We start from the raw sequence: 16628 nt of genomic DNA on the forward strand, positions 1-16628 counted from the left end.
CTGATTTATTATTTTATAAAATTATAATATTAAAAATAGAGCACATTTTATTTAACTAAAATGCAAATAATAAAATTGAGTACACATATAATATACATATATTTATTGAATATGAGTAGAGGTAATAAAGTTGCTATACGTAAAAGTATGAATACAAATACATATTTTATTTATAATTTATTTTATTTAGATTTTAATTCTTTTAAGTTATGAGGCATTGGTCCAAGTGATTGAATTTTGTTGGGCACATATTTTGGTATAATGCTGAAAATAAAAAAATCAACACCGTTTTTTTAGCTCTTTCTTTTATATTTCAATCTTTTTAGCTCATAGGAAACAAAACTAAAAATAATATAAAAAAAACATATTATTTTTTAAAATACTCAAGCGGAAACACAAATGCTATAAGGATAGATAAATATAGAAATAAAAATAAAAATTAACGCAATTGGCTTATGGTGCGCCCAATTCATTACGTTTTTTCATAGAAAAATGTTAATAATATACATTGTTTGTGATCGATAAATTTTTTTAAAAGTTAAAATAGTTTTTTTAAAATTAATTAATAAAGTAAATGTCTTTAGACCAATAATAAAAAATACATTTCAAAATTATATTACGTAGTATTTTTTTTTATACATTCACGTTTGCCTCATATTGCCCCAAAGCAAAATAAAATCAACACAAAGCTTTTCAAAATCGTAGTTAATTAAGTTAGATATGCAGTCCTTCTTTACTCTTTTAAGTTTTTACACTCATTTATCCAATGCTGTAAATTTCCATGCATATAATCTTCGATAGTTTTTACTTTATAAAAAAGAAGAAATATTTATTCACTAATGGGAATATCCTTTATTTTAAAAAATTTGAATGATAAAAAACAATCTAAAAAGTAATAAATAGAATTGGTGACTAATTGTTGGACACTAAATATATATAAATTAACAAATTGTACATAATTAAAAGGATCACTAATTCCCTCTACAAATGCTAATCTGTGTAATCTCCCCCCACCCAAAAAATAATTAAAAAAAAAGGGAAAGAAAACCTAAATCACACTGAGCACCACTTGAACAATGACCATGCACCCAAGCACGTGACTTGCCCCATGAAACCAAACACCATCATCACATCACAAATCGACAATTCCCGTAGCCTGAGATATATGAAGCATACATATGTATATGTATGTATATGTACAAATAACACTTTTTTATTTAATTTAATTTTTATATCAAGACCATACTATTATTATCCACCTCGAATCTCATTCCATCCAAGTTTGAGTCCATGCCATCATGAAAGCTATTTTCTTCCATATCCATGTTCCATAAGAAGCCATATCCATCATCAGGACTAATTTGAGTAACACTGCTAGAGTTGGTGTTTGTTTCCTTAGAAAACTGAAGGATGTTCATGAAATTAGAATTGTTGTTTTCGTTCTGATTTGGATGATGATGATGATGATGATGATGGGTTGCCATTGAGGAGGAGAAAGGGGCAAGTTGGTTATACCCAACCGGTGTGGTTTGGTTGGTTGGAGATGACGAAGCCAAAGTTAGGGATGGAAGTGTTGTGGTCTCAAACATGAGTTGTGGGTTGAGTTTGGCACTGTTGTCTGCTTTGCCTTTGTGAAACACTCTACACAAAACCCAGTCCTCCTGTAATCAACAAAAAGTTTGAACTAATTAGCAAAAATAGATGTAAACCCAAAATACACGCTTAAAGAAGCTTAATCCTCACACCAAAAATACGTGTCAATGCCAACCATCTCTTTTCCCTAACGAATATATTCTATTTTATCCAATTCAAACACCTACAGCAATTGCACCAATAAAGTCCTTCCATTCATACATACTTTTTTCCCTCTCTGAAAGATGCTCAGCCAATCAGCTCCAGCTCCAATGTTCACACCTTATTAGTACAATATATTTTACTAAAAGGAGAGGAAAAAACGGATGAAATAAATATTTTTTTATAAATTTAAATCAATTTATATATGTATCTTATAATCTATAGAAATTAAATAAAAAAGCTTCTAAAAAATTAGGAGTCTTGAGTAATTTTATAGTAATATATATAAAAAACTTGTTTTATTTTTGTCTGTCATAAAAAAATATTGAATAGTTAATCCAAATTAGAGTTAGGTCTTGAACTTTATTAATTTAGCTACTAGCTTGTTAAAGAAAGTGATCAAACATAATAAATAAAACTTGAATTTCTATACTGTTTTTTTTTCAAAAAAAAAGTTATTTATAAAGAAACTATTAGTCAATTCATCTAGCTTTAATGCTTCAATTGCTAAATGAAATTACAATCATAATAAGGTTTGAATCTCTTACGTGGGAATTGACACCTGCTGTACTATACGCCCTAATCTCATTTACTTATCATAGGCTGTATATTCCTAATGAAGTGGCCATTTAGTATTGTATAAATCGTGTAAACTTGATAATATTAATGATATTCATTGCACGTTTGAAAATTGAGATAGAGAAAGAGGTGAAAATCAACCTTAGGGGGCATGTGTGGGGTCTCCAAGCGAAACTCATGCATGATCCAACCCGTTTTGATGCCATTTGGAGCTCTGTTCCGATAGAACACTAATGTTTTCCTCATCCCTACAACCTCACGAGTCATTGGGTCGAACACCGTACGATCCTTCCCTGTTGCTTTCCAATAGCCAGATATTGTTGCCCGGTTGGTCCGGTAGCCAGTTGCATATTTGCGATCACGAAAGCTGAAGAAGTACCATTCAGTTGCATTCAGCTTAGCCACCTCTGTAGTGCACGCATGCATGAACACATGATGGGTCAGTTTTTGGTAGTAAATGGACCACACATGACTAAGGTAGGTATATATTATAATAAGGATAAAAATGTAAAGATTCATCGATATGAACTATCATTTTATACAATTAATTGCCTCCGAGAAATATAATTATTCTGATGATAATAATTAGGTCTCGTGTGTAATCAACATCACATGTCAGCTAGCTCATAAATGACTTGCAAATTTCAATTTTCCAATCCAACCGGATAAAGATGACCTAAAGACGGTGTTTGGAAGTTTCAATGTGTTTACTATATATATGAGATTGCGTAACTTGTGGTTTCTGTATCTCTTCTTTTTACCCCTTTTACAGCTTTCATAATGCTGTGCATGAATTTGTGGATATGTGATTTACGCAACAAAGATCAATCATTTATAGTTAAATTAAAAGGCGATTCTTTAAAAAGATTATTGACTGAACACATAATATGTATGTTCTTAAGATCTATTTCATTTTATAAATATATTTTTACAATATTTTCTTACATGCAATTTTTTTTTCTATCACATCACTTAATTTTCTAATCTTCTCTTATATTTATCTTAATCATAAGAAAATTATAAGTATGAGCAAGAATAGTATTTCTGAACTCCTATTTATGTATAGTTGATATACATATGAATGTTAATGAGACAAAACTTGGATAGTAAATAATCTTGTAAACAAAATGTGTGTATATATATATATATATATATAATGTTTAAAAATATTCTTAAATTAGTTTTTCTATTTCTATGCATATAATGTTACTTCTCTCCTGTACTCTAGTCAATGACATGTATTGATTGTTTACAATCTAACTTCTTTTTTTTTTTTTGCTTTGTTTAGAAAAACATATCACCAATCTAATAACTAAAATGATAAACGTGTTAACCAATAATTGAATTATTATTATCCAATATAAGTCACATATATGCATTGTAAGCGTAAATTGAAGTGACAACCATTCTATATTTGCATGAATCAGAGTGACAACGAAGAGGGCACAAATTAGCGTGTTTGTTTAGTAGTAACAATTTCTTACTTTTCATAAAACAATGCATTGAAATTCATGACCGGGGTGAGAGAGCAGAGAACCAAGCACACAATATATTGCTTTAAATGGATAGAAACCACTTGTCCCTTTATTTCTACCCCCCAACAAAAAATTACACGTAGTTGATATATAACATTGTCTCTTAATTGTTAATTTTTTTGTTTAAATATTTTCTCTATTAGACAAATAGGGAAAGAAACACTCACAGTGAACAGGTAATTTGGATTTGTGACAAATGGTCGATTACTGTTTTTTGCAACGTACGGCAACATCAATTATCGCTCTCAAAAGTACTACTAAATGAATGTTACTTGTTATATTATTTATTGATAATCTAAAATAGATGTAAAACAAACCTTTATATCATGGACTCATGAAGAGCAAAAAGCCAAAATATTTGTATATGAAGAACAAATGCTCGTGTGGTGCATGTGCATGCATTTATGTATTTATATACATAAATGCATGTACCGGGAAATTAACAAGGTTTGGTGTCAACGGTTTTGGTACTTGCGGTGAACTAACAATGTAATAGAGACGATATTTGAATATGAAAATGACCCTCATGTGCAGATATAGGCCATGCATGTAAATCACATTTGTTTTGATACCAAATACAGATAACACGGGATAAGTGATTGAGGGACAAAAAGGTATGGCGCAATAGTGTCTTCTACTTCAGCATAGGTATATCCAATACCTCCTTTATATAAAGTACATAAATAAAAATGGATAATATAATAATTAATCTCACTGAAGAAAGTACTGTGAGAAATTAAACTGAAGTAATTCTTCAAAGTCTTGCACTGTGTATTATTCTGTGGAAGAATAACAATTGACTAACCACAGAAATAGAGTGCAAGGTGAAGTTTTTTTTTTTTTTTTTTGACTGAAGAAAGAAAATGGTAGGAAATAGCTTGGAACGGAATAAATAGGTTTAAAGAAAGAGGAATATAGAATCTACACAGCAGGCAGACAAAAGTCATGGTTGCGATCTTTCATAAAAAGATTTATAAGCAATATTAAAAAATGAACGTGTTTGTGACGCGCTTACAGCCAAAAACAACTATGTACAAACATTAAAAGGACAAAAGCAATTATAAGGGCTCATATAGTCATATATATGTTTTCAGAAAATGATGATTTCACACGGGAGTATACACGTTAGAACGGAAGAAAAAGATATATTAAAAAATAATAACTATGATCAGTGATGTGATAAGAAAAAAAAATAAAGAGAGAAAGAGATGTAAAATTTGAAAGACGAAAAAATAAGGTTGATAAATTTTGATAACAAATCAAGTTGTAGTATATTATATATTTCTATGAGGAACTGACATGATTTTTTTATTGGGAGAGACGAGTATTCATCAAGAAGTTAGCATTACCTTAATCATTGAGGAAATGAATAAACTATTACCCGTAACGTAACTGTAACAGCCCCTCCTCCATCTCTATATTTTTTTTATTATTTTAATGTATTCTCAGCTTTCGCTCTTCTTCTTGAGGCAAAACTCTGCTACTTTTCAATAACTATAAACGCTAGACATGTTGCCCTTTTATTTATGTTAATTTCCTGAATTGTTTAGAATATTTCGTTTGAGTTACTGAAGCCTGTCGGCACCATGTTTATGAACAAACAAGGATTAAACTATACCCTCTTTTGTGAATGTGAAGTAACCATTGTGATTATCATTAATCACAAAAGACACCAGAAAGATAAGCAAGGGAAACAAAAATAGAACTCATGCAGTGCAAAACAAAGATTTGTCAGGAACCGCTTAAGATTAACGAGATCAAGCAAGGATGATAATTAATGTAATATATATATGGCTTATAATTGAAAAAAAGAAAGAAAGAAAGAAAGGTCATATGAATATATACCAGGAAGCTGCCATGGCTCGCACGTGTGCAAGTCGATTTCCATTAAGGTACCCTTCAGAACTTCCTCATTAGTGATCTTTTTGTAAAGGTAATGAAGGACCAACTCCTCATCGCTCGGATAAAACCGAAAGCCAGGAGGCAGTGAAGCACCAATGTCTCTAAGGCCCATGAATTTGCTGTTTTGAAGGAGATGATCTATGAAAGAAGAGTATAAAGATGTGCAATAGCTAGCTTAGAGAGAGAACGAAATAGGGAAATCTAATTGAGATCTTTTTGAAAATTTAGATGGGTAGTGGTTTATGGATATATATGGTAGAGGTGGCCATATAGAAATATGGAAAATCAATATAATTGAAGGTTTGGATTACTCCCTCTGGATATTAGAAATATAAGGTATTATGGGAGGAGGGTTGGTACCGTGTATATATATATAGTTAGGATGGATAAGAGACTTTGCCATATAAAATTTCTTTACTACAATATTCAGGCAGGGCCATGCTTGTGTAACTGGTTGGAAATATAGTAAGAAGTTTCAAGAAATACCAAAGTTACAAGAAAGCGTCGAATAACTAAAAAGAGTAGAATGATTGATTTATTTTCTGCAACATATATGGGGAAAAAGCCATGTAAAATTATTAGAGAAAGCCTCCAAAATACCCTTTTATTTGCATTATTATTAAAAAAGTTATTTTTGCCCCCATTGTCTTCCGGAAGAAGAAAACGTGTTGTATATACCTTTTATGAAAATAAAGCAATACATTTATTTTCTTTTATAAATATCTTACTTTTTTTAACTACCTTGAATTTATTTTATAATTTAGATAAAGGCATATTTCTATATGTTTTAATATATTTATTTAATTATGAGAATCTTTGTGTTCCAAACCGTCTTTTTTGTATCTATCCTACTGGAATTCCAATAATCACTTTCGTTTACTTTTCCTTAATGACGTTTATTAATCAACTTTCGTTCCATCTCGTTAAAAAAGTTTCGGCCCAAAATGTCAAGCAATGAGACCTGATCATTGGTGGGAGTAGTCCAACACTTTTCCGGTTTTATATATTTTTAATTAATCAATTGACGATGGTTTAAATTTTTTTTATCAGCGTGCATTGAATCAAGGAAATTACTTGTAGATCATCCCAAAATCACGTTTTTCGTTTTTTTCTTTCCGGTACTTTTGCGGGACAATGTTTTTGCATGTTGAATCTTTCTCCATGGCACATTTAAAAAACTTTTGCTCCATTTCACAAAACACAAATGTGGCCCTATCTGTTTGTTTTATTGGTGGGTTAGGAAACACATAAAAAGCTTCACAGTACGCAATGTCAATCACAGACCATATTTAAGAAGTGAACATCCATATATAGGAGCTACAATTAATAAGTTCATGCTTCCAATTATTTAATGGAAGTATCAATTAAGATTCCATCGAGAACACTTGAAAGATTTGATTAACCTCGTGAGCCCAGCTGAGCAACGACAGCACTTAGAAAAACACAATAAATAATTCATGTATATAGCTGGAATTAGAATTTAATGCCAATCATGAACTTATACAAGTCCCATATGTTCCATTTTGGATCACAGAATAATAGTTTGGAACGATATGCATGCTGTGGGACACCAGAATTGTCTTTGATCTGGGGTCCGCGGAGGACCTAATTATAAGGCCATGTTGCATGCTAGCTTATCTATGAATTTTAATTTCTAATATGTGATTTTTTTGCCCTTTTTGATTTGTTTCTGAATGATGAGAGATGCAAGCAGGAGCAATAATAATATAGATGCGGACAAAAATGATATTTGTCTCAGCGTGGATCATCTAAATAAATTATGATAATGAAGGGAGTATGTATGGATGATGACTCGACTGGGGGTCCTAACTCTCTTTTCTTCAACTATTTGATCATACATAATGAAAATATTTCTACATATTTTTTAATTATAGGACATTTAATTACGTCTCAAGGGCACTGTATATATGACAATGACAAAGGAGGAGAAAAAACATAGTATGATCATATATATACATAGATATATAAGTGTTAATTAAAACGACAGAGAATATATAACCAAGAAGGATATACCAGGATTACTTGTAAAATTGGTCACTTTTCAATTTTCATATTAAGATGATATATGGACCTTTTTCGCCATTGCAAGAAATGGGAACCGAGTGGTCCCAAAGGTGAAGTTCAGTGGGGACGATGACACGGTTACTGAAAGGGAACTAAGGTCATATATCCTGTCGGGGAAACAGTGACTCACGTAATTTTAGATTAAACTCTGCATCAATCGGATAAATATTGCTTTTTTTTTCTTTTAAGAAAAAAAATAAATTATTAACTTATCAAAATACTTTAAATAGTTATATATATGTCATAAATTTATAGTATATTTTAAAAATACTTATAATAATAAATAGTTAAATTAATAACTTACATATTAATTTAAATCAAAATATATGAATAATGAGTAAGTATTTTATATTTAATTATTTCATAGTTAAAGTTATCATGCATTAAAGAAACTAGAGAACTTAATGAAAGGGTAGCTAGTTATAGATATAACAGGTATGCATTAATTTTGAAAGGAGTCAAGATTTGGCACTTAATTAATATAGTTTCAAATAATAGACTATGGGTAGAAGTCTTACGCAAAGTGAAAACAGCGTAGAGAATAGCATAGATAACTTGTTAAAAAAATGTTATTTTCTTTGAAACCCTGAATCAACGGGGAGTTGAGCATGCGCTGGAGGACACATGTGATGCCAGCACCACACATTCAACATACACGTCATTACGAGGGCTTGACGTAGAAGATTATTCTAAAATAACATAATGACTATCTATCCCTCCCCAAGAAGAAGATTATAACAAATGATTGTGATCAAGGTTAGGGTTTTGTCCAAGGATGGAACTATGTTAGGTGAATTCAAGGCCAGGAAGATGTTGGATAATGAGTGACGGCTTCATATTCCTCTCCTCTCTTTCGGGCCAATTATTTCTTTCCAATGTATGTCTTCCAATCATTTTTTAATGTGTCTTTCAAATCATAATAGAAGTTTTTATATTCTTTTTTTATTATTCATTTTCAAATTATTTTATTTTATTTTTACATATTATTTAGAGATGGAACAAAAAGGGGAGGGGGATATAGCCCCTAATTCAACCAAACTCTTACAAAGTAAAATAATCGTCCAGTATTCTTATTAATCAGTCTCAAGGTTTCTTAAGTCAATCTACAGCAGCCAATGAATTCTAGCCATGTCAACATAAAGCTACGCGCATACCCTCGTGGCATTCTCCCACTTTCATGTTCGAATATGGCTATAGCCACATCGTCACTTCTTGAATATATTTCTATTTTTATCGAGCCTAGTTTTAATGTTTAAATAATTAATTTCAATGATTATCCTAAGACTTGGATAACAAGAAAATCCTTTTACTGTTTCATGCTAGTTAGTTAGTACTTAATCATCAATTAACAATATAGTGCCATATATGGGATTAGTAAGATAATATTTTTCTTTCTTCTTTCTTTCGTATATGTAGAACAAATTAATATAAATTGTTCCTTTTTTTTCTCTCTATTTCTATATGTGTGCGTATGCTCATGTAAGTGTCTCGTATACTTTTGGATGTCAAAACTTTTAACATCTTTTTTTTATGCGATTTGAATCTGTAATTTTGATTTTTTACTGAGAGAGATTTTAACACTTTTAGTGGGAAGTGCTTCTGGGAGTATAATGATATAGGATAAGTTATTTGACATAGATAACAATTAATCGGATTCCAAGATTATGCTGAACCAAAATGTATATATTATTAAGATAACGTTTACTCGACAACTTTAAGCATAAATATGGGCATCTTTTGCTCTTCGATTACACAAGGCACTTTTAGAAAGATGAGTATCTCATTCACTTTATATTACGCGCTTTTTTGAAAATGTTGTTGTTTTCTTGATTAGATCGTGAATTCATAACTGGCCATTACTTTTACCCAACATTATCATCATGAAAGTAACTTGCTTTCTTTTAAAAGAATCAACCCAAAATAGTTTAGTTTCGTACTTGAGATTCAAGAGAGTAACTTCTCTCTCTCTCTCTCTCTCTCTCTCTCTCTCTCATATTAATATGTAAGGTTTCTTCCTTTTACATTGTTTTGCTTTGAGTGATTATATTATGTGTGCTTCCATAAAAGGCCCGAAGTTTATTATCAATCTCATTTCTCAATAAGCAAATTCATATATACATATATAAGCAAAAATGCTTTGAAAATACAAGGTGATGTTAATATATTTATCAATATCTTTAAAATCAAGTCAAACATTAAATTCGTAAAGACATTAATTTATGATTTATTATTTTAATCATAGTTACACTGAAATCAAACCGTTAATGTTTAAAAATAACATAAAGGAATCACGATATATATATGATAAGATAAAAATATATATAACGAATAGTTAAATAATAATAATAATAATAATTTATACATCGATCTTATATATTGATTATTTATTTATGTTTAAAAATATTTTAAAATGAAAATAATTAAAAATATTTTTTTTGCTTAAACTATTGATTGAAATTAACTTTTTGGGGTTTTCTTATTTTGATCGGGCTGTGACCAGTTTCTTATTATAAAAGATGAACTGCCATTCGTTTTAAAGTTTGCAGAGATTATTTATGTATTGTGAATAATAAGAATAAAAAGCTTGATTGATTTGAATTAATCGTATGCATCTATGTAAAATTTTGAAGAAATATCGTTATGTATGAAAAACAAGGAGGATAGATTTAGAATCTTTAGCTATAGCTCTTAGTCAAAAGCTATTGTGCCATGCCTTTTTTTAAGTTTAGCAGCATTGCAAGGAAATCCACCATCATAAGGAATTTTATAGAGCACCAAAATAAAAACTTGTGATTTGTGAATATGATCGATGGTTCTCTTAAATGGATAAACGATTCGTCAGACAGACCCACTATTTAGGACTTTATGTCATTTTCAGTTTTAATATATTGGTACGATCGATTTGAAAATAAGAAATTAGAAAAAAATTATAACGAAAAAATCCAAAGATTCTTCTGATAACTTGAAAACGCAGGAAATTGATTTCTACAAGTATAAGCATCATCGGTCACGTATAGAGACCTCGAATATGATTGGCTATCATTAAGAAATTACACGTGGACAATATTTAATAATGAAACTTGGCAATCATATATTAATGATCCAATTAATCAATGACCAATAAAGCCAGATATATCTAGTTTGATGCCTCCACCTACAACACCACCATCACATAGTTTGGAATTGAGTACCACATCCAGTTTATTTTGAACTGTAAATAGGTAATAGATGCAGGTGAGTGAATATTCAAGTGCTCTTAATTCTGAACATATAAATGAAAAAAATATGCATGAACAAAGGAACGTGTATGTGTGTGTATATACATAAATGCATCATTAATTTATTTTTTCTTGAACATTTTTTTTGTTTATTTTTTAAGTTTAAAATAGTATTAACTTGTTTTAAAATTTATTTATTTTTACCTTAATTTTTAAACACTTTATACAATTATTATAAATTAAAAAAATAATATAATGCACCTTAGGATTTTAATAATAAATTTAATATAAATATTAATCATTTTTTTATGCGTGTTCTAAAAATAACAGATAAATAATAAAAAATAAATAAACTGGTCAAAACCGAAATTATATGAAAAATGTAATAATACTTTTAGAATATCAATTTGAAATAAATCATTTTATTATAAATATATCGATATAACAAAATGTTAAAATAACAATGTGCCAATCATTTGTGGCTTTGTGTGGATATGATTGGGTTGGATATTGGGAGGAGCAAATACACAAAAAGAGAAATACATGAAAAATATGTAATAAATAAATAATAATAGTAATTTTAAAAAAATGAATATATAAAATGTGACGCAAAAAGGTTGAATGGGAGTGGCAGTGTAATTAGTTGCGTTCCGTGTCAGCTTACCAATTTGCGGCGCCCTTTGTGATGAGTCCTACAGACAAATAAACCACAAATAATTATAATACAAGTTTTTAACGCATATCTCACAACACACAATTAAAACATGTGTTAATAAATTTTCATTCAAAATTACATATCATCAAATTTAATTTATTACTAATATTAAATCTTATATTTTTAATAAAATATAATTCAATTTTAAATTAATTTATAAATAATTTTATTTACTAATTTATTATACATACTAAATTTATCAATTCAATTACTAAATAATATAATATTAACATGCTGATATCAAAGTTTGTTAATATAATATAATATAATATTTATCATGCATGTAAATTTAATAATACAAATTATTTTAGTTTAATTTTGAATTTTGAATTTAAAGTTAATTTAATATATTACAAACATCAAAGTGTAATAAATTAAATAATTTACATTAAAATTAAATTGTGTACTAAAATGTCAATTATTTTATTTGAATGATTTTTAAAATTTAATATATTTAATTTTTTTAATCAAACAGTTATATCAATAGAATTTAATATTTATAAAAAAAATTAAACGAAATAATATTGTTAAGAGTTAATTTTAGAGTAACTTTATTTTCATGAATTTTTAATGTATATTTTTAAAATATACAATGTAAATAATAAATAATATTTGTTACTTAAAATATAATATATTTTATATCTTAGTAATTTTATTAATTTATTATCATTTTATAAAACTTAGAAATAATTATTTTTTATAATTGTACTTTTAATTAGTTAATAAAATAATAAATATGGAAAATATTAAGTAATATAATAAAAATTGAAGTCATAATTTTTTATAAAAGGCAAACAGTTTTACAAAAATTATATATTAAATTATATAATTTTTAATAAAAGTTATATTATTATATATTCTTAAGGATACATTAAAAAAAAAGATAATAATAAAAATAGAAATTAAGAGGGAGCATCTAGACTCTTAACTTCTAGCCAGTAGGGTCAACCAGATCCCACTGCATGTATATGTATATAACTATTACATCTGCGAATTTTAGTAGTGCCAATTATTTAAGAACACTGAAATGTTAATTGTATTTATATTTCTGTATCATTAAAAAAATGTGTGATAAAATAAGTAATCCAATAAAAAAATTAATATTATATAAATAACATAATTCAATTATAACATTCATAAACAATCAATACATGGAGAGTGATACTGAGTCTTTTAACTGTTGTGTATTATGTTAATATTTTTTTTAAATACTAGTTACAATATTGTAAACTAAAAAAAATTAATTAAAAGCTTATTTTATTAAAATTGATAGTTTTCTTAATCAATATTCTTATAATATTCATTGACGTGACTCATGATGGGCTTTGTATAACACACTCTTTCTTCAATTGAAGTTTATGCATTTACTTATGTTAAAAATTATATCATATACTAATAATTAAGCATTAAATTTACCTCCAATAATATAAATAAGAATAAAAATTATTAATATAGACATTATAAATTTACATTATTAGTCTTTAATTTTTTAATGATAAAACAATATAATATAAATAATAAAAACAAAACAAATTATAGAAGAAGAAATAAAGAGAAAAACATGATAAAAATAATTTATGATTTTAGAGAAAAATAAAAAAGAATAAAATATAAAAGAAAGAAAATGAAACCATGCTAATGATATTTATTATATCCTTTCCATATAACAAAATATAACTGAGACAATGATGTATTTGTTAATTCATTATATAATTACTTCCTTTTTTTTTAAACTTTTTTTCTCATTTCAGAAAAAGAAAAATAGACGTGAGTGTGTGCGCCGCATGCCTTATTTTGCTTCTTTTTCACATATTGATTGTTTATACCAATATAAATTAGTTAACCCATTTGACTAACTTCGAAAGCTTGTTTAAACTAATTAAATTTGTTTAGTAAAACTTTTACTAATTAGCTTATAAAGTGTTATTGTATTTTTCTCTTGCATTTTAAAAAATGTCTTTAATATAAATTCATAAAAATTATAGTATAATTCTATTTGTATTATATTAATTAATTTGATAAAAAAAAGCATATAAAAATAAGAATAAAAAATTCATCATGATTTCTAAGATAATAAAATATTTAAAATAAATTAAAATATAAAAGTGATACTTGAAGATATATACAGTTACCAAATTTTAAGTTCAAGTAATTAAATTATCTTTCGATGTTATTTTACACTTATAGATAATTTAATAAAATTTCTTGTAAAATATTTTAAACTTAATCAACTAATTTGCCAACTTTAAACTTCCAACTTTTAACCCTTCTCTTCAGTAACTTATGCTTAGGTTTTACACTTTTATCTTATTCCAAATATAGAAAATAAATTAAGTTATATATTTTTATATTAAATTTTGTTTTTTTTTATAAATAAGATAATTTAAATGATGCATGACAGTTTATATACTAGCAAACAATTTTTTTTATAAAATATATTTATATTATCGACATATCATGTTATTATATTAACTTATTAGTGTCGATATATAATATGTCTAATAATATTTTTTAAATTGATGGATAAAACCAGTATTGGTATATGATACTGTTATAATAACCTTTATAAAATAATGACAAGAGACCATAATTACTTTATATGGAAACATATGAATCTAAACAACTTGTGATAAAAATTATTCTCCCAAAAGCTTCAATCTTCTGAATGCTCATCAATGTGAAAGTTCAAAACATATAAAAGTTTCAGTATTTATTATTTCTTTTAATAAATAGAAGGTTAGGTTAAAAAATTAAGAATTATTTTTAGAATACAAAATAAATATTTTGACAGTATAATTTTTTTAAATTATTATATAATTATAAAATGTTATATGAAAAATATTAATTTTTATAATAATTAATTTAAAATAAAAATATAATTTTAGTTAATTGTCAACATAAAAAATTTACAATGACAATATATTAAAATTAAACTATTATTCATATATTATATATAACATTATTTTTCGGATGAGCAAAAGATATATTATTTAAGGATCGAGCTTCAAAATAAAAATAAAAATTTAAAAGCATAAAAAGAAAAATAAAGAGTATATACAATTTGAATTTAAAGTGATCTTTTTAATTGTTTTAATCTAAAATAAGAATATATATATTTTTTAATTTTAATTTATGTATATGTTTGAGTGAAAAGTGACAAATTTATTTTCTAAAGTATAATTTCATATTCTTAAATAAATATTTTCTAAGGAATTTTCTTAGGCTGAAAATTAAAGACATAAAAATATAATATTTAAATAATTTTTTTGTTAAATGAAAAATACCCAAAATATTTTATCTACTTTTTTCTAAATAATGATATTATTTAATAATTGCATCGAGTGTTTTTCAATGATTTGCCCTTCTCAATATGTATTGTTGGAGTGAGATGGAAGAAATGGTTCATCCCTTTTATGGTATAAAAAAATTAGTAACAACACATTGTTTTAAATACATTCATTGAATATTATTAAGACTTCGGAAGATATTTTGGAATTATGGAGTCTCTTTAGGCCTAACATTTTTGTAGCCCTTCTTTATGAATGATATTGGAAAGGAAAAAGAAAACAACAATAAACATGGTCTCATTTATAGAGTAATTAATTTTTTTATTTTTTTTTCTTTGAATTAATGTGCATTTTTTTTATATATATTTTTAGTTTCTTTCTCTTAATTAATTCATTCGAAATTCTCCCTAAATAAAAATTACCATACAACATACGTATTTAGACAAAGTTGACTCTTTTTTTTTTTCATTTGATGATATCAAACAATATGCCTAATAGCTCCTTCTTTCTACCCTCCTTTTACTTTTATTTTTTTTTTCTTTTCTCATTATACGTTTTATTTTCATTTTTATTCTAGTATATACCAAGATCCAAGAGTATCTGCAACTCCAGTTAAAAAAGCTTAAAATCAATTTTAAAAAGTAAAATATAATAACATGAAAAATTTTAATATTTTAGAATAAGTAAAAGAATTATTAAAAAGATCGTCACATGATACAAAATTATTTGTTTGTATTATGTAGTGATTTTGCATTATTTGGTAGGTAAGGCGAAAGGCACTGAAGTCCCCAGAACGTCTATAGTTCTGTATGGATACACGTTACACCTACAGTCATTTGAAAGCTAAATATGAGCTACATGGCTCTCCACACATAGCTGTTCTTTTCCCTTAGTGTGTACAATTTTCCTCATCTTCATTGAGCTTTCAGATAAAAAAACACTGCATTTTGCTTCAAATATATATATGATATGAATGTGGACTTTTTGGATTGTCATTAGATTAATTATATATTATAACATTAACCACTAAATGACTTTAATGTTTCTAATCATTAGTATTTTATAATAATAATAATAATAATAACCACGACGAAGACGGCAATTTTATTGTAATGTAAAACATAATTTTACAATAATAATAAATCAAATTTAATTTATAATGCCAACTTAATAACAAAAATTAAGAGATTAATTAATTTTACCATAACATCAATTATTTTTTTTTGTATAATTATATGTTATTATAACAATATAATATCTTTAATACTATAAAAATAAGTGACATGTTGTGCAAATTTATTTTAAATATTTTAATTAGAATATATTCATAGTGCATTGAAATTAAACCCTTACTTTTATGACTGAAAAAAATGTCACTTAAATTTATATTTGTTAATTCCCTAAGATAAAGTTTTTAGGTTGATTTTTAAATATTTGGCTTTTGAATATCACCTTGTATATATGATCTTCTATGCTACGCATGCATATGTATAACATAACATATTAAGTTGGT

General features: G+C 26.8%; 1 protein-coding gene across 1 annotated transcript; it reads right to left on the bottom strand.

Annotated features, from left to right (window-relative positions):
- Positions 1-1229: 1229 nt before the first annotated feature.
- LOC113873581 (protein CUP-SHAPED COTYLEDON 3) lies at positions 1230-5922 on the bottom strand. The gene is made up of 4 exons (XM_027511763.1): positions 5754-5922; positions 2515-2780; positions 1508-1661; positions 1230-1435 (listed from the first exon to the last, which is right to left on the bottom strand). The coding sequence occupies exons 1-4, from the start codon at positions 5920-5922 to the stop codon at positions 1230-1232; spliced, it is 795 nt and encodes a 264-aa protein (XP_027367564.1).
- Positions 5923-16628: the final 10706 nt, after the last annotated feature.

The sequence above is a fragment of the Abrus precatorius genome, unplaced genomic scaffold (genome assembly GCF_003935025.1).
Source record: "Abrus precatorius isolate BTA unplaced genomic scaffold, Abrus_2018 Scaffold7, whole genome shotgun sequence".
Classification (NCBI taxonomy): Eukaryota; Viridiplantae; Streptophyta; class Magnoliopsida; order Fabales; family Fabaceae; genus Abrus; species Abrus precatorius.

Excerpts from the sequence above, each read along its gene's own strand:
- LOC113873581 (XM_027511763.1), bottom strand. The coding sequence starts at position 5,922 with ATGGGCCTTAGAGACATTGGTGCTTCACTGCCTCCTGGCTTTCGGTTT. Across the intron at positions 1,662-2,514 it reads CCCCACACATGCCCCCTAAG|GAGGACTGGGTTTTGTGTAG; the intron begins GTTGATTTTCAC and ends TGTTGATTACAG. Across the intron at positions 1,436-1,507 it reads CACACCGGTTGGGTATAACC|ACAACAATTCTAATTTCATG; the intron begins AACTTGCCCCTT and ends ATCAGAACGAAA.